At 45.6% G+C, this 25,199-nt stretch overlaps 1 protein-coding gene across 2 annotated transcripts in view; it reads right to left on the reverse strand.

Moving 5' to 3' along the window:
- Positions 1 to 25,199, reverse strand: part of LOC308056440 (urea transporter 2-like) — a 51,381-nt gene that overhangs the window by 15,341 nt on the left and 10,841 nt on the right. Inside the window, exons 1-8 of one of the 2 annotated variants that reach the window (XM_080371826.1) lie at positions 11,884 to 24,523; positions 6,303 to 6,462; positions 5,380 to 5,569; positions 4,888 to 5,016; positions 3,597 to 3,789; positions 2,114 to 2,261; positions 1,373 to 1,507; positions 370 to 419 (exon numbers count right to left, since the gene is read on the reverse strand). In XM_080371826.1, coding sequence (XP_080227952.1) covers positions 370 to 419; positions 1,373 to 1,507; positions 2,114 to 2,261; positions 3,597 to 3,789; positions 4,888 to 5,016; positions 5,380 to 5,569; positions 6,303 to 6,447 — 990 coding nt within the window. In that variant the 5' untranslated portion in view covers positions 6,448 to 6,462; positions 11,884 to 24,523. The other variant, XM_080371827.1, reaches the window with a different exon arrangement.

Below are 25,199 nucleotides of genomic sequence, written 5' to 3' on the forward strand. Positions count from 1 at the left end.
GTTGTGCTGGCTGCCTTACAGCTTTGGGCAAAGCAAACCAAGTTTGCAGTTTCTGTACGTGTGTGGAGGGCCCTTTTCTCAATTGCTTCAGGGACAAAGTACGGACATGTAAATATCTGAGGTGTTGAGGGCTGAGCTGTGGAAGTTTATGCAAGCTCTGAGGATGAAAAGTGGGAAGGGATGATTGTAAGTGGCCTGTTTCAGTGGGAGCCACACTAAACCCCTGGGCAGATAGCATCCCCTCTCCCACATCAGTTCTGCCTTTGGCTGAAGTGTTCTCCATATCCTGGTGTTTTGTTAGGCAAGCTGGGAAAATATACAATGTTCAAATCCATTGGAAGCAGGACCTTAGCTGATAACGCTACTTACCACAGACAGCATGTTAGTCACTGTTGCTCCCAGGTAGGCACTGAAGAATGCTATGAAAAATAAAAGTAGTTCCTGGTGAGTTCAGTTGCTCATGGAGGAGAACAACAAGGACAAAGATCCCTCACACTGCGCTTGGGTAGCTCAACCAACGTTTATGACCATGTCTGGACAGCCCCCTCTTAAAGCTGTTTCCTTTGCACTGTGTCCCCTCCAACCTGGAGCTCATGGAAAGGGCAAACCACCAACAACAAAACAACCCAAAACTGGCGTGATGAAAAATGTGACTATAGAAACAGAGGCTTTTGAAAAATGCACTGATGTGGAAAGCAAGTAGCTTGATGGATGGCGTTAAATAGGAAAATAACCCTCCCACCTCCATCTCTCCTACCTCTAGGGCTAGAAGGTGGGTCAATGAGATACAAAGCTAAATCTTTTTTATATGAGCAATAGTTTCACTCCCATCTCACTGTGAAATTTTATATGGAATTGCCTTATAAATAATTCTTCAATCATTCTGTGTTGCTTAGCTCATGCCTTTGGTATCCATTTCAATAGGCCGGGGAAACTGCACTAACTACAGATGGGCTGATCTTGGGCTCCAGTTTTCTCAAAGTTTAGGTATGTCCTTCTCCAAAGAAGGAATTTGAATTGGTATCTATGATTGGAAAAAACAATATGATCCATCCAGCAATGTTGAACAAACAGAATTAATGCCTCAAAACTGAGCATCTAATTTCAAAGACCTTAAGTTAACCAGCGCCCACTGATTGCATCTCTTGTTTTGAAGGCAGCTCTTGGCTGGAAGTGAAAGCACTGCTTTTATTTTGTCAGGGTATGTTAAAGCAATGGCTCCAGCATCCGGCTCCATCGTTCATCAGTCTCACCTAAGTCCATCTGCCTGTCTCGAGGTGGTCATCTGGCTTCAGCCCACCTCTCGTATAAAGGGATCTTGTCTCACTTCAAAAGGAAATGTGGCGGCTGTGAAAGCCCATAGTGTACGTACCACAGGCAATTGCCAGCAAATGTGTCTGCCAGGTGAAAGCGTAGAACATGCCTCCGATTGCAGCACATGAGAGGGAGCTGTTGTAGCCCCACAAGCCAGAGTAGACTTTGCTAAAAGGTGTTGCTAAGCTCAGTGCTGGAAAAGAAGTCAAAGACGTGTCATTCCTTGGCCAAAGAGACAAAAACAGCTGAGAAATGGCATGGATTCAGCTTTTTAAGGGCTCTAGTCCACATACGTACACAGAATTGCTATTTGTAGTTGTGCTGCTGTGGTCTGAGACTAAACCCACTTCAGTGCAGCCGTGGCAGATTTCCCTGGGTGCTGCTGGGCTGAATTTGGCCGTGTGATCACAGCAGAAGATACACGAGCGAACGAACATACGTGGGAACCTTACACATATCCCTGAGGCCTGCCTGTTCGGGCTGATGGCTATGACTTTCATTAAGCTACTCCTAAACCCATCAGAATATATCCAGAAATGAAGTGTTTAATGATAAAAATTCATTTCAGCCAAAAATGTGCTGCTTTCTTCTGAAGATTTCCACTGTCATAAAATAAGAGAATGGGGAAGTCAATCAAAAGAATTCTTAAAATAGAAGTGTATACGTTGTGGTTTTTTTTTTTCAAGCAGTCATTCTCCAATGGAAGAAGCATTTGTGACTCTAAGTGCTCTACTCATTGCAGTTCCTCTTTTATTCTCTATGCTTTTATAAAGATGTGTGACACAAGTGAAATCCTTACCTGCCAGCATCCCCACTGCTGATCCAATTGCCGCATGCAGACAAATGAGAGGAGAAGAGATAAATAAAGCAATCAGGAAAATTCCCCCTGTCCATGGGTTATCACAGCCATAAACCTGTCCCACCCCGACTGGAATGGATTGCAGGAGCTGCAGGAATTAAAAAAAAAAAAAAAAGAAAAAAAGGCCATTTATTATTGGCTTTGTGATTTCGTTATCTTTTTTTAAAATGTTATTTTTTGTTGGCTACATTTGTGTTTGGCATTTGTGGGATTCAGTCTGTCTTCCTGGACTGTGAGCGGAAAGCTTGGATGGTACTTGGGAGGCGGCAGGGCATTTCCACGGGGTTTCCCCTCTAATGAAAGTGACTCATGCCTCGTTCCCTAGCCATGAGATGCTCTTCCAGGTTTTTGCTCTAATATCAAAGGTAAATGTCTTCTGTGAAAAGGTTTGCTCAGCACCTGTACTCATGGGCTGACTTGGCCGTTTCTGCATGCTGTTGTGGATCTTGGCAGTGAATCTAGGAAACGGAAGTGCTCAGGTAGATGATGCCTTTGGGAAGACGTTCACCTCTAAGAGGATCTCTCCAAGGGTGAAATGGCCAATAATGGCTTGGCCAGAATGACAAGACTTTACTCAGGTAAAGCGGTATCCCTATTCTACTTGTAGCTGAAACTCCCTTGGGATTCACTAAGAATACAAGTGGGGTTTGCTGGGGTGGTGGGACAGAACACAACTTGGTCACAGCTTAGAGATGGCTTCGAGACACTTTTCCTCAAAATGTTGTGTTCCTCAATGTGGAACAGTTCATTTATGGTCCCCGTAATATTATGCACCATGGTAAACGTTCTTTGAGAATTGTCACTAGCAATTAACTTCCTTTCCCTAATCACTCCCTGGGAACGCCTCAAAATAGTCCACAGAGCCTTAGGGAAAAGCCATAACTCTTGTATCTATATTGGTTACAGCACTATGCAGGAGAATAAAGTGTCTCTCTGGAAAGATCCCACTTGAATGTTCAACTGAAAACATGCCAGCGTGTGCCTGGACTCAGCTTTGTAACCGTTCTTCCATAGTAATATCTGCTTGCCCATTTTTAATGAGAAAGATGCAATTTTAAAAACACAGCACTCTGTACATGGAAAACTAGAATTAACCTGAGTTAACAGGCAGTATCAGCACAACCTTAGCTATGGGGTGCTGATCAGTGTATGCAGAGTAATTGTTAATTAGATTCTAGACACTCTTTGAGGGTTATAATATATACATTTATATCCAACTGCAAATGAAAGACACCGAAAAGACTCATTTTCAAGGTATCAAAAATGTGAACTCCTAGAGTAAACCTTTACGCTTTGGATAATTATCTTATAAATGTAATTTTGTATTGTCAGGTCATAATGCAGTAACATAAAGGAAGATAATGTGATTCTCTAGTGGTTTTCTTGGTAAATGGAGAAGGCTGTTCTCTTTAAGAAGTCCTACCATTGGCATGTCAGCGTCTGTCCAGGTGATGTTTGGTGTTGCTGTTGCAGGCTGGATGACAGTTGCAGGGAAGAAGAGGTTATGTGGTCCTGATGCAGCCAGGTAGAGGGTCAAGGCCAAGTTGAAAGGCAAGGTGAAAACAGGCAGATCCCACTTACAGAAGACTGAGCCTAAAGCACTGGTGAAAACAGGGCTGGAAGGACAAGATGGTCACACTAGGAGCTTGTCAGCTAGACAAAACCAAAAACCCCAACAACAAACAGCTGTGGGAAAGGCACTCTATATTTTCAAAAAAGCTGTTTAATTTCCTTAGTCTTTCTGATAAAATCAGGGATATGCTGGGGTCACTTAGCAAATTTCCTGCCCTTCCCAGGGCAGTTATCAACGTACAGATTCCTCTTGGGTTATGCGATATATGTGGTGAATTTGGTGACCACGAAGGAGACAAGATCCTTTAATCGTGTGGAGGATCCAGTGATTTAATGGAGTTATTCCCCAGCTCAGTGATTACTTTTTTTTGTGTGTTTTGTTTTAATAGTGTTTGAAATGGGCTGAATTTAGGAGGCCTATGCCAAGCGTGACTGAGCTATGAAGGTGGCTGTGTGTCCTTGTTTAAGCTTATGGATCAGATGTAAAAGCTGACGTCAGAGTTGCGCTTATTAAAGCGAGTATAACACTACATGAACTTCAGGCAGATGGGTGCTACGCGTGGTTTTAGCAAACTCCAGTTAGACATTTGGGGGCTGAAGACCAGCTTTCAAAATTTTCACTGTTGAAATACCTGGCAGATTATTGTGTCATATATATGAGTAATATATATTATTAGCTGTTTGTTTTCATTAGCATCAATCATCATGTCTTGGGACCACTGAGTAAACTCTGTGCCTGGAGAAGTAAATTTTCATGACATTTTTATATGGTGGCTTAAATAGATGAAACACCTGTGGCTGATGGTGGCAGGGAATGGTGAAAATAATGTTCCTCTTGACACAAAAATGAATTGACTCATCATAGCAATATAGCTAACATGGAAGGCACTGGTTTACACAAGATCAGCCACCGATTTTCCTTCTCTCCATGGGGTTTATTTGTGATTATGTGGGTATTTAATTTGTTTCTGGATTACATTTGAGTTTAAAAGTGCAAATAGCCATACAGATTTAGTAGCACACACATGCCAGTTGTGTTTCTTTTCCATTGTGGTCTGCATAGTGCATAAAAATACAACAGCTCGGTCTCAGTGTGGGGACACTGGGGCTAGAATAAGCAGCAGAGGAGACATCTGACTTACCACGTCATGGACACCAGTGCTACTGGCAGTAGAAGCCACCAGTGGTAGTCTCCCTTAGCAGAGAAGACGGCCATGAGTAATCCCACCAAGACTCCATTGTAGCCATGCAAGCCTGCTGCTATGGCTGATCTGCAAAGGAAACAACTGTCTTGAAATCTTCTCCCTTGCAAGTCCTTCCTTCACATCACCCGCTCCCTCCTCGTGCCGTTGTGACTCTGTGTGATGATGATCTGCCAAGGCTCATGCCAAGACCATGCACCAGCCTTCAGTTTCCCATGCTGGAGTCTCATGTCCTCCCATCAGCTACCCCTTCTGCAGTTACATCCAGTGTCCCTTTGCACCAGATGCAACTGGCGGGGGCATCCATTTGGTCCTACCACACCAGTTATGCAGCCGGTGAAGGCTAGATACATGCTTTTCATCCACGTTGCTTGTTTGACTTATAAGTCAGCACTGAAGTGACAGCTTTGAAGAGGAAGAGGATGGACTTACCTGTCCTGACCCAGAATAAGTGCCATTAAAGTTGAGACAACTGTTCCTAAACAGCCTGTGAGTGTCCTCCATGGGTTCTGCACCAGGAAGCCAGCAACTATGATAAGCCCACTGAGGGGATTATTGATAAACATCACCTGGGATATCCCACGCAGCACCCAGTCAATAAACTGGATCATGAGAGGTTTATCTGGAAGAGATCAAATTGAATAATTAAAAAAAACCCAAAACCAAAACAACAGACCCAAAATACACAGATGGGCCTGGTTGGGGATGGTTTTTTTGGAAACTCAGGAAGAGTTTTGGCAGTGGAACTTGGCAGCACGACTGAAGCAATGAATCAACAAGACTGTAAAACCTGACTGGGATTTATTATGGTCTACACTGAAGTCTTACAGCTGGAAAGCTGAGATGAACAGTGTGGTTGCCAGAGTTCCGTGTTATAAAGTACCCTGGACCGGATTCATGTGAACCAGCTAATTTATGATGTCTGTGCCTCAGATGGCAAATCGTATGTGTATCCCGTTGCTGATTTATTATGGGGACCAAACACACCTACCTATGTGTAATTTAACTTCACAGTGGCATTAGGCTTGACAGAAACTGCTCAGCTGAAAGGACAGGGAGCGTTATGAAGAATGGCAGAGCACAGAATAACCATCCTGAGCTATGTTCTGTGGGACTAAATTCACTTTGTACATGGCATGTTGGGAGGTAAATGTCATCTCAGTCATCCTCAAGATTTAAGCAGTATGTGGATCTCTGCACAAAGCTGATTTTTTTCCCTACAAAACAGAAATAAATCAGGGCAGAGGTCGTTTCTGTACTACCGTGATGTGAATCACCTTACTGAGACGTTAGTTATTACTCCTTTGATGTAACTTTTTGGAAGCCCCTAATCAGTCATGATGAAGTAGCTTTACCTTTTAGCCAGGCTCCAAATTCCTTCATGTTTCCAGTGATGTACCCGACAGCTCTGCAGACTCTCTTCCCAGATTTCCTCAGTGTGTTCTGCTTTATTGTCTTTCTTTCCCCCTTGGTTTCTATCTTGACATCACTGTTCTCCATGTTGGTGTTTTAACCCTTTGGTAAAATTCAAGGGGGAAAAAAACCCACAGGCAGTTCATTACAATGCCTCGTACTGATCCCTGTCTGTTATCTCTATCCCATATCCCACGCTCATTGAGTGTTATTTTGGAGCCAGAAAGAGGAAAGTCCTTGCTCTGAATCCTTACCTGATTCTCATGTCTCCATGAGCACACTCCCTCTTTACGTGCTCTTGGGAACCTACGCTGTCCTTCCAGACCTTCATGCAGCCATAGATTTGACCACCACAAAGAACCACTGAGCCTTGTGTCATACTATTTCACCCAATTTGAACACCCTGCTCAGATATACCATGTTTTCTAGAGATCAAGCATCTTTTCATTTAAAGGGTGACTTCAAGAAGAGCAAGATGGCATTAGAGGATGCTGGCTTCACAGAAGTTGAAGGTTACCTCAAGATTCACTTGCTAGAGATCCACCACATCTAGGAAGCTGTTTCAGTTATTGTTTCCTTTGCTGCTTAACCCATATTTCCATTTTGAATTTATCCATCAGTAATAGGTACCTAAGGTTAGATTATGTCTCTATACTGGCACCTATTGGGATCAGTTCAGCCTTTTTCACAAGCACGGGCTTAGCTTGAGGGTTGTTTGTGGTGCCTTACTCCATTACTCATATGCATACTTATACTATTTCTTTTCTCTACTGAATTGTACTTTTAGCCGCCCCATTTTTAGAAGTACCCAGCACCGGCTTAAGAGATGAAAGGCCGAATTCAGAGTGCTTGCTTTCCATTCTGCCTTAGTCATTTTGCCACCTTCTCTCTGCCAGCTGCCCAGCATGGTGTTAGGTGGTCCTCACTGGCCGTTGTTCTTCAGCCTAAGACAAGATAGGTGACCACGTGTCAGGACCTGTAGTAAGAAACCCTCAGGGACTAGTGAAAAGACCCATATTAAATTTAGCAGGCACTATATCAAGACTTAAATAAGGTAGGGTAATGTTATAGGCCAAACAAAATAAGATGTTTGGGGACCCCATGCAGGGTTGGCAGAGACAGGGTCCCATACGGGGGACATGTCCTTTGGCTTAGGAGCTGCTGGGATACCCTTTGGCATCTCAGACAGCTCTAGACAGCTTCATTCAGGCACATAGATCAGAGATTTACCTAACTGTAAACACTGGATTTAAAGAACAACATCCCACAGCCAATGCATGGTTTGTCTAAGGGCCAATTCTCAATATGAAGTCAGCAAATTAAAACCAGCCAAAGCTTTCCCGGGAGTGTACTCAGTCTCCTGAAGAGTAGGACTAATTCTTGATAATTGTCAAAACAAGGAAATCACAAGACAAGGAGCATTGTTGAGTGAATACAGAACCAGAGCTGCTCCAGGCCTTGCTGGTGAGTAGCAGCTTGCGCAAGAAGCAGAGAATTTAGGTTGGCAGTTAATAGTCTAAACAGGATGATACAAACACGTAATTATTAGATTTAGTCCTTGACTCATTTGCAACTTCAGTAAAAGCCTTCTCAGCATCTGGGGAAGATAATTCATGCCTCAGAAACACAGGTGCTGAGTACTTGAGCTAAAGCAGCCTCACCCCTGGGCAGACCTTGCAGACCCAGACGGGGTTGAGCAGCTCTGAGTCTGTGTAGGGTAATGGCTGGGTAAAATACACATCCTGGCCAGTCGCTTATTATTAGAAGGCTGATGGTGACATTTCAAGAAACAGTAGATACCTGCAAAAATAATAAATAGACATTTTCTACTTTCTGGAAGGGCCCAGCTAATGCAAGGATAGGTTCCACATGGAAGATGCTGAGGACAGGACCAGTATGTAGAAGAGTGTTAGATTTGATTAGACTAACTAGAGGAGGAAGAAAAGAAAAGGGTGAGAGTGTTGCTAGGGATGGTGTTTCGGTGCTGGAAAGCTTTTTCCTGGCTCAGTTATAATTCATTGTTTTGATTAGTTAACCTTCACTTTTCTCATATTTTATTCTGAAATAATGGAATAAGTGAATTGGGTGCACTTTCAGTTAAATCAAAATTTCCATCCAAGATAAATGCTCTTCATTTGGGCCAAGTGCATTTACATTTTCAACGTAAGGAATCTTCCTCTTTATGTAGCTTAGGCTTTCTCTGTGGCTAATCCATAAAGTCAAGGGCTGTTGCATTTGTAGAGTGGTGTTGTGTGTCCTGTGCTAGCCCGCCCGAGATGTTTCCCTGCATGCTGAGTGAGGAGCTGTTTGCACCACAGGAGTCTGCAGCGCGGGATGTAATGTGCATGCAAAGTATCGGAGTCCCTGTCTCATTCACTTGCACAGTGGAGAAGAAAATGAGTCACGCTGGAGGCCCTAATTCATCAAAAGCTGATGAATTGCTCTGCCCTAGGAAGGCACGTACCTAAGGCAGTACTGAATGGTCCGAGCCTGAGACCGCAGAGCTCTTTTGCTCGAGTTTCTATGGGCAGAAATGAAGTCAGCCCGATGCACTTGGCATGGTAAAAAGACCAGGTGAGTCACTTTCACCAGCCTGGTTTGAACTTCACCCCTGATGAAGGCTGCGTCAATGCCCTGCGTACCTGTTCTTCCGGAATATTCAAAATCCCGGTGACTGTGAAATGATCACGGTTACCTTCTGGCCTGCAGCGGTGGTTAAACTCACACTCATTATATCCTTGTCTGTCAAGTGATGTGTCCCTAGAGGGGGATCACATCAACTTCATTCCATCTTTCCTATCGGCTTATATAGGCTGAGGGGGAGCAAAATAATGATGGAACGCCCTCGCTACCTGAAGAGCCCCTTGCTTACTGGTGGGGTCTTCATGACACTGTAAATACCTAGATCCAGCCCCGTTGGCTTCACCCCTCCCACCCCCCCACCCCCAATCCCATCCCGGGTCCTGTGTGAGTGCTGCCTGGCTGTGTGTGGTGATGTGGCCATCACCACTGCCATGAGGCGTCTCCCATCTCTCCAGAAATATGGAGCATGGAGGACTTGTACCACTGCTACTTAGTTGTCCAAAGAAAGTATAAAGAAGTAGTGAGCCACTTGGAATCTGGCACTAGCATAGACATTTCTGGGCATTTTTAATGATTTTTGACATTGTAAGAAGCAGTAGCTGCCATATATGTTCAGATTAATGATCTGCTGGTACATTACCTTGTGTTAGGGGGTAGGTGATAGCAGCTAGTTAAGAAAGGACCAAAGACAAAAGGTGTCTCACCCCAGAATAACGGAGATGCTTGGAATTTTAAGACAGCGATGCCTGAATTGTAATTCAAGCTGAAGTGTGTGTGTTTGGATGGGGATTGCATGAAGGCCAGTCTATGGCAGGTCTTTTGATGTTACGTTACATGTGGCTTTCAGTCAAAGTGGGCTTTTTTTTCGTAGTGCACGAAGGAAGGAAATGGAAATAATTGTGAAAAGACTGTTCCGCTGGAACAGATTGCTTGGCTTCTGCAGGGGGGCAGGAATTTTCAAAATTTTTTTTATTCCTTATTTCTGTTAGTTTGGGAAAGTGTTTGTCTCGGATTCTTAACTACAGACTGTGTAAGTCCTGCTCTCAGACACACAGCTCAAAAAGCACGGCCTGATCTCATACATGCTCTGGAGAGATGCTCCAGGCAAGTGTCTGGTGGGAAACGGAGTGTGGTCTCCCAGTGCTGGTGTGTAACTGGTGTGATACAGGAGGAGCAGCAGGACCCAGGCAGGGTGAGTCTGAACGTAATTTTCATCCCTGTCATGCAGGGACTGATTTGTGCTCTGCTGCAAGTGCAGAGGAACTGTTTAAAACTATTTTCCCATGGTGTACTGTGGAAAGTGAGAGCTAAATTTGGGGCATGATTCCAGATGTTTGCTGCCTCCCCTTGCCTCAGATTATCTTTGAGCTGTTCCATAATATCTCTCTGGTGTCCTTGCTAAGAATGCTTGCATAAGCAAGAAGGAAAGTTTTGCAGCTAAAATTATCTAAGTACTTTTGTATCAGCTATGAAATGGAACCCGTGAGAACAGCATAGAAAGAAAAAAACCAAAAGATGTTTCTTTTGCATGAAAATGAAATCATTGCAGGCAGGGCCAAAAAGCTAATCTATTGTGTTTTTTGTCATCTTTTCAGAGTTAATAAATGTCCTGTAGCAAAGTACTGATGTTATGCAATTTCATGTCTACCTAAATCAATTTCTCTTCCGCTTGTGTACACTTTTTCCATGTCACGCTATCCCTATGGTATCTCAGCAATGCCTTGTTAAAGCTGCAGCGGAGCAGGCTCCGTGCTGGTGCTACGCTCCCAAAACATCTGGCCTGCAAAGGCTTTTTTTTTTTTTTTATTCACCTGCTGAAATGGAGACAAGCCCACTCACACATCCATCATGTGCTATGCATGGGAGGGGCGGTGCTGTGCTGGCAGCTGGGAAAGGAACAGAGGCTTTTATTTGGCTAATTATTTTAATACTCCCAGGTAATAGCTACTTCCAAGCTGGTGTAGTGTTGCTAGGCGCTAGACTTCTATCTCTGAAAATGCAGCAAAGTGATCTAGTATTTTCTTTTCTTTCTGGAATGTTCTTCTCTCCCTGACAAAATTCAAGTTACTGTGTAAATCAAGAGGATTAAAATTACTGTGTGGTATTTATTTGTCCAAGGAACTGCTACCGCACAATTACAGGCATTGTATCTTGCATTCCCTGAATTGTTGCTGTGAAGCGTGCGGGCAGCCAGCTCTGCGTGCAGCATGTTTTTAGAGGAATTCCTGCACCCAAGTACAATAGGAGGAAAAGGTCAGATTCTCAGCAACTTTTCTGGCATAGGCTGTGTAACGTTACCCAGGTAAAGCTGACCAAGTGTAGTGCTGTGTTATGTGTAGGAACACATGAGTGCACAAGCGCGCTCCCTGGAACAAAGAGACTATAATGCACTTGACCCTCACTGAAAAAAAAAAAGTTCAGGTTTTCCCATAGAAGATACATTTCAAAGCATTAGTTCAAAAGAAAGCTTATCTCGCAGATTCAAATATTCATTAAGCCCACTCACAATTCAATTTTTAGAGATCTGTCTCTCGGGGACAGAGAAATCCAGAGACACTATCATATTAACTCTATGTTATTACTATCAGGGCTTTTTTCATTTTGCAGAATAGAAAGGCAGTAAAAGGAGATGTTAAGGCATTCCAATTGGTTTTGGTTTTCTTTTTTTTTTTTTTTTCTTTTTTCTTTTTTCTTAAAGGTTCAGTCAGCTGGGCTAAGCTGTACTAATAAATCCTCACCCTGCTAGAAAATTCTCAATAATTGAAATTCTTGGGACATTCCCCAACCTCCGTCCTCCCCTTGAGCCTTGGCCGCTCTCAAGGAGGACTGTTCAAATGCTGTTTGTTCAGTATTTTAGGGCAGAAGAAAGATCCAGGTAAGTCAGTAGCAGGGTGCATGTTCATTGCTGTGTAGTAAAAGGAAGGAACAAAGTACTCTTACCTCTCCGATGAGTTCAGGGGTAGCTGTTGCTTTGCTGGCTGGGACAGAGGGAAAGCAGGGCTAAGAGAGTGGGGGAAAAAGAAAATGCCCTGCCAGCTTATATAGGCGAGCAGGGCTCCTGTCCTGATATTACTAATTAGTTTGTTTCCCCTCCCACTTGGTGAGATTCAAGCAGAAGTTAAAAAAGATCCCTCTTGAATTCTCCACCTTTCCTTTTGCTCTGTCCTTGGCCTCTTGCCAACAGCTTCTCCAAATATCCTCTTCCCTGCTGCTTTTTTTTTTTTTTTTCCTTTTGGATTGTTTGGTTTTGGGTGTTTTTTTTGTTTTTGTTAATTCTCCTTTAATGCTGTCCTTTCTCCGCCTCTATCGCATAAAAGGACTCAAGGCTTCAAAGCAGCTCTGGGAACAGCTGAGCTCAGCCTCTCCAGCGTTCTCTCCTTATCGAAGGCAGCTCAGTATCTTTCCCTCCCAAAACACTGACCTGGGAATGTCCATCACAGTGTGTCGCATCCGGCAGCCTCTCAAGTTTTCTTGTTTCTGGGTAGTTTTTGGGGGCTCTGTTCTGTTAACACACCAGGGCCAAGGATCTCCTGACTTTCCATTGTTTACTCATTTTTTTTTCAGTTATTTAAGAAATTCAGGGAGCGTTTTTCCTTTGTTTTTTAACCTGGCCTCCCTGGCCCATTAGAGGAATCTGGAATATCAGAAGCTGTGGCATATCTGAGAGGTTTATAAGACTGTGAAAGGCAGAGAAGAATCTGGAGGGGGAGGTCTTGACAGAGTGAATTGTGGGAGAAAGGGCAGAGAAAAAAATAATGAACTTAAGGAACCTTCTAGGTTAATTTAAACCTCAGTTTAATTCACTTTAGGACTTTTTGACAGTGGTGGCTTAGAGAAGCAACCCTGCAAATTCACCCAAGTGCTGGAGTGAATGGTTAGCTATTGATCCAGAACCCATCTAGCTTTATAACTTTGCTCCCTCCAGCATCTTCGTGAGTTGGAGTGATGCTGTTGTCACTGTGTTCATTCCCAGGGTGCCCCTCTTTTGATGGAGATGTTCTTAGCAGCAGACTGGATTCCCCCCTGCCCTGCTCTTGGGTGGGGTGGGGATGTAGTAGCGGTTGTCAGCTTAGCATTGCTGCATGAGCAAGGCTTCCTCTAGCCAAGCAGGCACCAGCCATGGTGAGTGAGCTGGATGCTGCTATCCACTGACTTTGCACCCAGTAGTACATGTTACGTGAAATTTGGCAGGGGAAAATTTAGTCCAATGCAGTAATCATTTTTTCCCCTTTACTGATGATTCCTTCTTGTGCTGCCTTTGCTTTTCTCACATGTAAAATGAATCCTTGCATCTCAAAAGAAGGGAAATGCACTGGGTGATTTGGATGGGAGATCCTCAGAGGGAATCTGATCAGATTGAATTTTAGATTTCACATCTCTCATGTTTCAGGGACATGCAGACCTGGCCTCAAGCCCTTTAAAACAGCATCCTTCCTGCTCTCTGTGAGAGGGATGCAGTGCAGGGGGTGGCCAGGATTTGCTGCTGACCTGTGCTGCCTCCACCTGCAGAGCAGTGGGTGGCTTTTCCTCCAGGGCACCAGATTGAGGACCGCCCTGTCTGATTCTAGCGCTTGAATGAGGCTGCTGACACTTTGGAGGGGATTCACAAAAAAGCCACTGGCTTGCAGGTCTGTGATGGATGTCTGGGAGCAATGCTTTGTTTAGATTGTCACAGCTGGTTAATAAGTAACAGGATCGCAGTCTGATGCCTACGTGGGAATGAGGTCCCTGGCAGCAGCCTGTTCTGTGAACTAGAGGCAGAGCAGTGATGATCTTCACTGCCGTGATGGGTTTACTGGATCGTACGTACAGTCAACTGTGGGAAAGGTTTAACTATTGCAGCAGCTGCCTTAGGGAATCTCTAAATTTCCAACAATTCCCTTCTGAAAAGGTCAGGGCCAGATTCTAGATTGGATGCTGGAGTCAAGTGTAGGAACGCCTGCCCATGGCTGTGTGCCTTAGATGGCCAAAGCACTCCTGGTTGCCTGAGCACTGCAATTCCCTGTAGGACTGATCCAGAAGGATGGGAGTGATAGAAAATCTCCCAGCTGTAATTCAGTCCATGCCAGGTCAGGTGCCCATTGCTAACCTCCAGTGCTGGGCACTCAAGGGCATAGGTATCTACTCCTGTCTTCTTCTGGGCTTTGGGTTTCGGGGTGGGAAGACTAAACAGCAGAGGCCATTTCTTGTCACAAGGATCAAGATGACTGTTCTGCAGCTGTTGGGTACCATCTGCTTGGGAGTGGACCACCAGCTCTAGGTGAGCTCTGGGTAACCATGTAATGATGCAAACTGAGCGTGCAAGTAACACTTACAGGTAATGAGCAGGTTGCCTCTTGGTTTTAGTCATGTGTGAACATCACTTGGTGCTGAGGAGACAAGGTAGCTGGGGTTGGTGTCCAACAGCTAAATCCTATGTGATTTAGGAGGGCTGCTGAATCTATGGCTTGACTCTTCAGCTCTCTGACAGTGAAGCTGGTTGATGCATTTCTTCCGCCTGCGGTGCTTTGTGGGAAGGTGGCTTTGAGAATGTGCCTTGGACTGAGCCCAGTGGTTGACACGATCAGAAGAGGGGTCGGTGGTTGGATCCTGACCAGACTTGGTACCTGAGCTGTCCCAGAGAAATGCCTGAGTGCTCCCTGACTGTGTTAGCTCGCCAGGCAGGAGCTGTCTAGATGCGCTAGCTGGGCACAGTGCTTGAACTCATCAGCTCTGCCAGGAAAGGCTCTAATGGCCCTAATCCAGCTTCACACGCTCTGTTTCCGCACCTCTCTTCAAGCTCAGTGGCCTGCAAGAGGTGCATTGAAAACCACTTGGTAGCAGATTGCCATTATACCGCTGGCTTTGGCTGTGCTCCTTGGCTCCGGCTGCACCTCAGGGATGAGGTCTGCACAGGGAGCTGCATCAGCTCTTGGACTTCAACAGGTGTTTTAAAATGATGTAAATCCAGTTACGGACCTCTGCAGATTGCTAGAACTCAAGTGCTGGTCTGCCTTTGCTAAGTTGGGCTGTGGATGTATGAAACATAGCCAATGTTTGCAAGGTCCTTGTCATCCCTCATGGATGGGGAAATCACCCCCAGGAGCTGAGCTCCTGTCATTGTTCTCTGCTGAGAAAAGACTGGCTCTGCCTTCTTGACTCTTCGCCATCAGATATTTGTACACGTGGATAAGATTCCCCCAAGCTTTCACTTCTCCAGGCTGAACAGTCCCAGCTCTTTCAGCCCCTGCTTGTATGACAGGTGCTCCAATCCCACAACCATCTTTGTGGCCCTTTGCTGGACTTGTTCGGTATATCTCTGTCTCTCCTGTACCAGGGAGCACCCGGGGATGCTAGACCCCACATGTGTCTCACCAGTGTGGAGTAAAAGGGAAGGATCACCTCCCTTGACCTGCTGGCAAAGCTCCTCCTAATGCAGCCAAGGAGGCTGTTGGCCTTCGCTGCTGCAAGGGCACGTTGCTGGATTACGGTCAACTTAGTGCCCACTGTGACCACCAGGGCCTTTTCTGCATGGTTGATTTCCACCTGGATGGCTCCCAGCATGTACTAGTGCATGGAACTGCTCCTCCCCAGATGCAGGACTTTTCACTTCTCTTTGTTGAACCTCATGAGGTTCTTATCAGCCCATTTTTCCAGCCTGTTGAGGACCTTCTGGATGGCAGCACAACCCTCTGGTGTATCATACGCTACTCCTGGTTTTGTATCTTCCCTGAGTTTGCTGAAAGTGCACTCTACCCTGTCACCGTGGTCATTGATTTAGATGTTAAACAGCTTTGGCTGCAGTATAACCCCTGGGTTACACCACTGATGACTGGCCTCCAGCTGGAATTTGTGCCACTGAATACAACACTTTGAGCCCAACCATTCAGCCAAGGATTTTCAACCTAATTTGGTGTCCACTTATCTGGCCCACACTTCGTTAGCATGTCTATAAGGATGTTATGGGAGACAATGTCACAAATAGACGATGTTCTGAACTGTTCCAGTAGGGTAAGGTACCTCTGCAGCTCCTCTGGTCTAGCCTCCTGTGGTAAGTCTGAGGATGACCAAACCCACTGTTTCACTTCCAGAATTTTTCCCAATTTGTGGTTTCTCTGGAGGGGTGTGGAGGGGCGGCAATGGAAATGGAGGTATGGCAGGAAGGGGAGATAATCACACAGTGTACTGAGGGACACTGATGCTCAGCCCATGGCAGCTCCTCTGGCCAGGTAAGGACTGAGCTGTCTCAGAGGCAGGGTACCTGGAGAGGCAACCTCAAGTCTGTTCTCATCAACATCTATGGCCGTTTCTTTTCATCATCTTGTTTTTATGAGCAAACACGGAGTGGAAAAATCTGTTTCAGCACAGAGCACCAGGGGTCTGTGACAACCTTGCACTTGTTTTCCTGAAGGAAATAGTTTTGAGTTTATACGGAGTGGGCCAAAAGCCAAGCTGGTGTGGGCAGCTTCTATACCTTCATTTCAGCTGGTATAAGTTCTCTAGGGGAAGCTGCTGTTCAATATTCCTCTGTGTGACAACTGGGTGGCTTTAGCAAGTGGCCATCTGGATGGCTGGAGTGGAGCGCCGCCCGGCTCCGCTGTCCGGCTGCCTCTCACGGTTTGCCTCCAGCGCAGCCACGTGTGTGGTCATGGAAATCAGAGCAAATATATTTTGCTCATTTTTTACAGGGCTCGTGGACAGCAGTTCCCTGGCTGCAGTGCAGTTAAAACTCCCCATGCATTGAGCACGCGTAGGGCTCTGGGTACTGCTGCTGATGTATGCTCCCAAAATAAACAGTTCTCCTAATGCACATGCATCACTTCCCTCCTCTGCCCACCCTTTTCTGGAGACCCACTGTCCCTTCTGTCCAGCCTGGCGTGCTCTCAGGACCCACCTTCTCAGGCCATGCAGCTGCAAGAGTGCATAACTGCTATCTGGGAAATCACTTATTAAAAGCAATAATCTCTGTCTCCTGGGACGGGAGTGGGGCAGTAATTTGTGGAGACCGGGTTGTAGATGTTTTGTGGCTAAAGCAGAGTGTAAAAAAGCTCTACACGGCCATGCAACTTCAGGAAGAATTTCATACTCTCTTCCTGTAGGCTGATGCTCTGAATACAGGAGTGCTGAGTTAGCAAACAACTTACCTCTTAGTTGCAGATTTTTGAAGATATTTGTTTAAAACATTGCTGCTAGTGGGAGCGAAGAATTCCTTGGAAGTGAGTTAGTTGGTCAAGACCAACACACGCCAAGGACTGTGCTAGTGGTTCAACTTCTAGGTGATGATGACCTGCCACCTGGCACTGTTCCACTTACCAGTGTAGAGGTGGCCATGGCATTGGGCACAGAAAATGTCTCTGAGACACCATGAAAGACCAGGTAGTTTTATCTCTCAAGAAACCCAATGAAATGTAGGTCAAGAAAAAGCCAAATGCTTTATCTGGCTGGTTCCCCTTGTCTGGTTTTGTGTTCCTTGCCTTTTTTCCAGGCAGTGCTATCACTTTTCTTACCAGCAATGGGCATTTCTCTAGACCGGCCTGGGTGCCTGTGGAAATAAGATCGAGTCGCAAGCACCCATGGGACCTCCAGAATTAGGTCCCTCATGATCCTAGCTCTAGTTATTTACTATGGCAAACGGGCTCCCACAGTAACGTTCACTTTGGCTGGAAGACACTGACCTCTTGAATGCTTGTGTTCAGCTTCAAGCTTCTGAAGATCCTCCCTTCTCTCCCTTCATCCTGGAGGATGGAATACAAGTTCTGCTTGGCTCTTAGCATCATCCTGTTTGTTTCTTTGCCCTGGGACCTGGGAGCTGGTAGTGAGGAAAGCTTCTGCTTCATGCCATGAGTCTGAATCTCAGGGTTGCCTATTTTTCTGGTCATCTGTAACATTTAGACTGGATCAGCCATATTGAAACACTGTGAAATACGGGAGGGTTTTGGAAGCCGGAGGTTAACTGTATCACTGTTTCAGGACCAGAGAGGAAACTGCAACTCAAACAATTCTAAATTTCAGCTTCAGACCCCTCTCCTGTTCTCTTGGCTCCAGGGAAAAGCCAAAATCCGAAGAGGCTGCTTTTCCAGACCTACCTCAAGACAGCAGAGTCTGCAGAAGAATGACAAAGCTGGGTAGACTTGCTTTGTTTTTTTTTTTTTGATGCAAGGTAAGGTGTTTTTCTGCTGCTTCATATGCTTTTGCATTTTCAGAGTCAGTTTGCTTGTCTTCCCTGCATCTAATCCAGCTTGGTAAAGTTTTGTGCTCTTTTCCCCTTCTTTTCCCCTGATCATAGGTCTGTGAGTCTCACCCAGGGCATGTCTGCTTTCAAGGAAATGATCCATTCTCACACACCTACATGTTGTAGGAGATGAATGTGTTAAACCTTAGCAAAGAGCAAAATACTATAATAGTTCCAACTAGAAACTTGGTGTGTAAACCTCCGCAATTACTCTTTTCTTGACAAGTAGCTCTTAATAGAAGTGGAAGGTGTTGTACATAGCATGGTTTGCAGCTGTGATCATCAAGAGAGGACTGGTAGCATCCAGAAAGGAACCAGCAGACAGTAGGAACAACTGAAAATTAATAATCAGTGCAAAGGACAGATGTAGAGTTACACTGGCTGTAGATGCTTATGGGATTTTGCAATCCAGAGCAGCATTCACATGCACACACACTATCAGACATAAATCCATGTGTAGTAAAGATGCACACTTTATAGTAGACAAAAGGAAAAAAAAAGTCATTATCTGTTGGATAACTCAATTTATGGGAACAGAATATGTCCTAAATAGGATTTAATTTACACAAGTGAAATAAATATTACTTGGCTACGGTGAGAAACCATCGCTTGCTGATAATTTGTCATCACCTTTGCCTTTCTGCTTTTCTCCACAGCCAGGATGTTGCTGCCTGGTTTCTGGCTGAGCAGTTTTGCAGAGTGGAGACTTGTGGATGATAGAGCAACAGAGCTGTCAGCACTTTGCTGAAATGAGGGGAGTGCGGAGAAGCAGGGTCAGGTACACGCTGGGGTGCTCTTGGGTGAGGGGAAAAAAGACTCCAGATCATCCTAAGCTGCCCAGGTGAAGGATGGCTGTGTCTCTCTGTCTTTGACTTTTGCAATTCGGTGCGCAGCAGGATGGGGTTTGCAGCTGCTGAGGTGTGCTAAGCAGCCTGAACCCCTGTGTGCCTGGGGGAGGTGAGGTAGTTGGATGGTTCTGGAAGGGCTCCTGCATGTACGTGGTGCTTCAACCCTGCTGTGCTGAGTGAAGCTGCATGCTTTGGGAGCATGGATTTGGGTCTGCCTTGACTGTCCATGCCAGTCCCTGGATGAGAGGATGCAGCTCCACGGCAGCTGGAGCTACGAAATGCACCGAGGTAACTGGTTACACTCAGGAGCTGCTGAGCTGTAGTCAGAGGTGCCCAGACTCATTCCCAGGCAAAATGTGGTGGAAGAAACCTTTGCTTCCCACAGAGCTATCCCCCAGCCTTCTCATCCTGCCACTGGGATGTGTGGATTCCAGCTGTGGCAACAGCTGCAGGAATTTGTAAAAGACCCCCTGAGAACTGTAAAATCAACTACAATCAAGGGTTTGTTTCCTGTTTGAACTCTTTCCATCTTCCAAATTAAAACATTCCCTTCTGTTGAAGGAGCGGGGTGAGGGGACAGTGTTTGGCAAACAGATCTCACCCTCAGTGTGGTGGTGTTACTGTGACCCTGGCAAATGTGATCTACAAAGGACCGAGTCAGCCTGCAGCGCTGGGGATATGTCTGTTATTGCAGACTGGAGATATCTGGCACGGACAAAGCACAGAGCAACTTCCCAGCAGCTGGAAATTTTAGGGAATTATCTTATTTGGACCTGTTGTAGGGCTTTGGGTTTTTCTCGTGTTGCTGGAATACCCCTCTGGAGCATAAAGCCCTTCCCGATATTTGCTGGTGGCTGCTGGGATGCTGGCTGGCCCTGTGTGGCAGCAGCCCAGGGGCTGGGACACACACACGCCTCCTCTACTCTGACAACTTCACACTCCGATTTGCACCGATCTGTAGTTGCAGGTATGGGAAGAAGAGGTGTTGACATTTCAGAAGGGCCAAAAAAAATGGCAATGTTTATTTTAAACGGACAGCAGTGTTGAATGGAGCAGGGAGAGAAGGGCCTGGGCTCTAGTGCAGAGCAGCTCTGGCAGCTTCAGAGTGGGGGCCAGCAAGGAAACCTGCTCAGAGGCAGCAGACCTAAACCCATCATGCTTTGCCTGGCTTTTGCTTCCCATGCAGTGCTGCAACCACTTTCCCCCATCATATTTGAAAGCATTGCAGTGAGTTTTCCAGCTCTACAGTTTTGGGTATCCTCTCTGGGCTAAGAGATGTCGCCATCTCCTAGTGTGGTCTCCCTCTGTTCTGCTGTTTTTGTCTGCTCTGGATCCCAATAGTACGCGAGAGGGTCGTTGGGTCTCAAAAAAGATCATCAGATGAAGGAATCAGGAGGTAAACATCACGGTCCAGCAGCTGGGATGCTCCAGTTCAGATGGCAGCATGGCTCTGGCCTCTGCCACCGAGAATGTCCCCAGAGAAGGCAAAGCCCTCCCCTCCACATTCCCTCAGCACAGCTCTGCTAATTGTCGCTGAAGAGTGGTTAACAGGTAAGTCATTGTGGAGCCATCAACAGCCTAAGACAGGGCATCTAAAGCACTTAGCTTTTTCTGTAGGAGCTTCTGTGACTGATCTTATCAGCAGAAGCACTAGTTGTCTATGGGAGAAGAGCTGGAAATGTCCTCTCAAGGAGCAAAGTTGGTTTTTTTTCCCTTTTAAGGAGTATGGAGCAAATAAAAAAGTAAGAAAAATGACATTTGGAGCAATAAAGTAAGCACTGTTTTTGCATTGGACTCCATTTATAACAGAATAGATAGTCTTTGTTCACTGGGGCAGTCTCTTGCAGTCGCTGCTTAGTCTCTTCATGTTGCTTCATCTGCTCCCATTTGCTGCTGCTGTTCAATATTTCAAGGTAAATTTTCAGGAGGTTGTTTTTATATATGCAACTGCTCGGCCAGGCACTGGTTTGTACAGGAATATTAATTTCATTTTCTGCGGAGGTGAGCTGGGTGGAGTGACTGCTGTAACCATAGAAGAGGCTTTAGGTTTTAACCTTTTTTTTTTTTTTTTTTATTTGTTTTATGATAGATCTCTAGGAACTCTCAAAATTATTAGTCCTAGTGAAAACTGTACATTGTCTTTCTCTTAATGAAAAATTGTTTTAGAACTCAATAGACAGCGAGCTGCTGGGCTACCGTTGATAACTTCTGTTAGTGCTTTTATTCTCTACTGTTCCCTTCCAGGGGACACTTGATTTCTCTTGCCTGTTTTCAAGAATTATTAGTACTGGCTATAGTTACTCAAATCTTTTGATTAGCTAGAGACTTACTATAGCTGTTTATACCTTATTTTTTATGGATGACTTCAACTCCAGAAATTGCTTTACTAATAGATTTCAGGATGGATTTGTTTGTGGCTGAGGAATTAATGTCTGCAGTGGCTCTTACTTGACAAATTCTTTCCAGTAGCCATACTGACTTCACCCTTATTTTTCAGAAAACAAAGAATATGCTTGGCATAACTAAGCACAGTTGAGATTTTTCTTCAAAAATATGGTTCTAGCATTATTTTATATCATTTTTGTGACTTTTCGTTACTATTACTCAAATCTTTATTGTTGGACTGTGTATGAGCTAAATTAAACTGTGCAGAGCAGATGACTAGATACAAAAAAGAAATTTTTACACTGAGGGTGGTGAGACACTGGTACAGGCGGCCCAGAGAGGTGCCCGATGGCCCATCCCTGGGAACATCCAAGGCCAGGCTGGACGGGCTCTGAGCAACCTGATCCAGCTGAAGGTGTCCCTGCCCATGGCAGGGGGCTGCACTGCAGGGACTTTGAAGGTCCCTTCCCACCCAAACCGTTCTGTGGTTCTATGAATGGGTCCTGCTAGTTTGCATGTGCTCAGTGTTTCATTGACTGCTATAGAGGGAAGCTGTTCAGACCACATCATACCACCTCATGTGTTATTCTGCCTGCCTGTGTCTCTCTACAGCAGAAGAATCATTGGCATGTCCCTGATCTTGCAGTCTGTAGCAACCACACGAGACTGCTTTTTTACTATCATTGCTTTGCTGGCATCAGGGCTCAAAGGGCAGCTTGGCAGCCTGTTCTCCTGCGGCTCTCCGCTTTCTTCCCTGCCTGCTGACACCTTTGCTGATGGTGTCATTGCTTTTTCTGGAGCCACCATGCAGGAATAAGCAGCCTACAAATACCTTTTAACACTGGCTGAGATTGCAGATCCATTTGCAACAGTCCTGTGTGATAGTTTAAAGGCTTAACTGCCTTTGTCCGGTGCCTGGGTCCTGGCTTGTTTTTTTACAGTCTGTTTCTTCTAAATTAGTGGTTTTCATCCATTGCTCTTGTGTTACAGAAATACATCTGTGCTTCTGGGCTCCTGCTGCTTGTCAGAGCTCAGCATCTCTGGGAGGCTGCTGGGATTTGCACTGGAGGTTTCAACCGCTGTAGTGTGTTTGCTTTTCTGCTTGATGCAGTTGTACGTCTGCCAGATCTTCCTCCCTCTGACAGAGGTAGGTCAGGGATCCAGCGGTGGTCGGTCCCATACCTCTTGGTTTGCCCTGGGCCAACAAAAGTCTCACGGCTAGTATATCAAGCAGACTCCTGGGATTCTTGGTCTGTCATTAATCTCCAAGAAGACTTGTGGCATGCGGGAATGCCGGCTCGTTCCCTTAGCGCTTTCCTGCCGGAGATTTTTTCAGGTGAGGTTCAGAGGTTAGCCTGAGGTCTAAAATGGAACAGGGGTGTGACACGGGTGCTCGGTTCTGAGGGTGGACCAGGTTATAATGGCTACAAAGCTTGTTGGATCCCTGAATTTTTGATGAAAGGGTTATCTTGGCTACTGAAATTTGGACTTTTATGCATGTGTGAGGCTGTCCTGTCAGGTGGAATCTCAAATCTGTTGTCATCGAGAGGGGCGTGGGGGGAAGTAGGACCTAAATTTTACCAGAGTCCCTGGGATGGCCTAACCTGTTTGAAAAGCATATGAACATACTTATATGGCACCGTAATTTTGCCTCCCAGGATGAGTTCAATCATGGATATTGCTTCCAGGGCACATTTAGAGGGGCTGGCAGTTGCCAGTGTTGCTGGTCTTTCATCTATAAAGGCACAAACAGTCCCATGAGCATCACCCAGACTCACCTTTTATAAAAGGTCCAAGTGCTGGTTTAGAGCTCCCACCTGCTCAAAGTCCCTCACACCAATCTGCAAACAGCCCTGGCTCAAGAGGCAGGAAGGACAGCGCCTGGTCTGAGTGTGTTTGTGGTTGCATGGTCTCTCTGGATTTTAAATCTCCAGGTCTCTGATTTTAAACTCATCATGTGAAACAACTTTAGAGTGGGCAAGCCTTTCTGTCAGGCGAGTTTTGCAGAGGGTTTGGGAAAAGTTCCCAAGAAAAGTCCTCTTCAGGGCAATTAGCCCTTCCCTGTTGTAAGGGCTTGGAGGAGGCATAAAGTGGCAGTGTCCTTGTCACACCTTATGCCTGTTAGAAGCCAAGCTCCCAGGGAAATACATTGGCAAGAGGGTCCTCAGCTTCCAACGACTAACTCTGATGATGACTCATGAGGTTTCTCCAGGACAGGAGAGACACTGAAGACCCATATGAAGATCGCAGTCTGATACCCAGCAAACACGAAGGGGAGCCTTTGACTTGTTAAATCTCACAGCTTTGTGCAAAGGAACTGTTTCCTAGGAAAGGGAGAGAACCAACTGCAGTAACTGCCACCAGCAGCGAATGTGTATCTCATTCTTTACATGAAGTTTTCCTCTTTCCCACTGGATGCATGTAGGGATTCAGACCTGCTATCCTGCATTCAGCAGGGGAGAGATCTTTCATTTGTATGACAGAATATTATGCAAGGAAAAGAAAGATGTTTGATCATTACTAGCTAGTCACTTTTCTAGTCTGATTAATGCATATATATTCATACCTTCATTGTCTTGGCACTGAATGAGGAGTCAGGAGATGGCACCAAAAATAGTAGGCACTCTGTAAGAAAATTTACCTGTGATTGTTGTAGCTGTTAAGAGGGATTAAGGGGGTTAGACATTGATGGGACACAAGAAAGGAAGAGATCAGTCTGTTTATTCCACTTTCAAATATACATGTTCTTAATTTGAAGCACAGCTCTTGAAGTAGTTCTTACATTATTTATTATTATTAGATACCGATGCCTTCTCAGCATATTTATTTTGTTAAATTACATGTCTGAAATTAAATACAGCCTCTTGTCAGCTCTAAGGTTCTTCTGCTTATACTTATAATTATTATTGATAAGAGGTGACTTTCAAGTTCACAGCATGCGGATTGATAAGGCAGCCGTTATTCCGTTACCTGAGTACTTTTGGGAAAGCTTAGCTCAAGGGCAAATTGTGTTCCCACCGGAGCGCGGGATGCCGAACCCCCAGCCTGCAGACAGCTGCCAGAGGTGGGTTTTGTGGCTGTGGTATGCTTGGCTAGCATCTGAAAAACTGCCCCCAAACTGTGCAGTCGTGGATAATTCAAATCAGTAAGCGTGGCGGTTTTTGGGGGTGCACAGGGGGGTGCCCCCTGTGTTTATTTTTGAGTCCCCAGAGGGTTTCTGCTCCTTTCGTTTCTGCTCTTCTCTCCTGCTCTCTGATGCTCTTCGCTTCATTCTCAGGTAGTAGATCCGGTTGGCTTCTGGGTAGGTGACTTTGCAGAGGGGGATTCTGTAGATGGCTGGGTTGTCTGAATTTATCAGCAAAAAAAGAAGCGCGGAGAAGCAGAAAGGCCAGGTGCAGAGCGGCAGCCCAAGCTGGGAGGGGAAAGGACACAGAGGTGCATTTTGGTACCTCCTTTTGCATGTTCGCTTGCTTCTGCCTGTTGCTAAATTCTTGTGTTTGGGTAGCTGGGAGAGCCTGTGCTTTCCCTGAGGACAGCGGGACATGGGATGTGTCCTCCTGACCGTCCCCATACAGGGTCCCCCATTTGGATCCAGAGGAGGATGCCCATATGCAGGTGGGACATAGCGGGGGCTACATGTCAGCTAGGTTCCTGCTGGCCACTGGAGGTCTGGCAAGCTCCTCTGCTACCAAATGTCAATTCAGCCACTCTCACAGAGGTACCTAGTTTATCTGAAATGTACGGGGCTATGTAAGGCATCCCACATTGGAGACCTGAGTCATTTTGGAGATGCAGCTGTTAGTGCTGAATGG

Source organism: Falco punctatus (assembly GCF_963210335.1).
Source record: "Falco punctatus genome assembly, chromosome: Z".
In the NCBI taxonomy this organism is placed as follows: Eukaryota; Metazoa; Chordata; class Aves; order Falconiformes; family Falconidae; genus Falco; species Falco punctatus.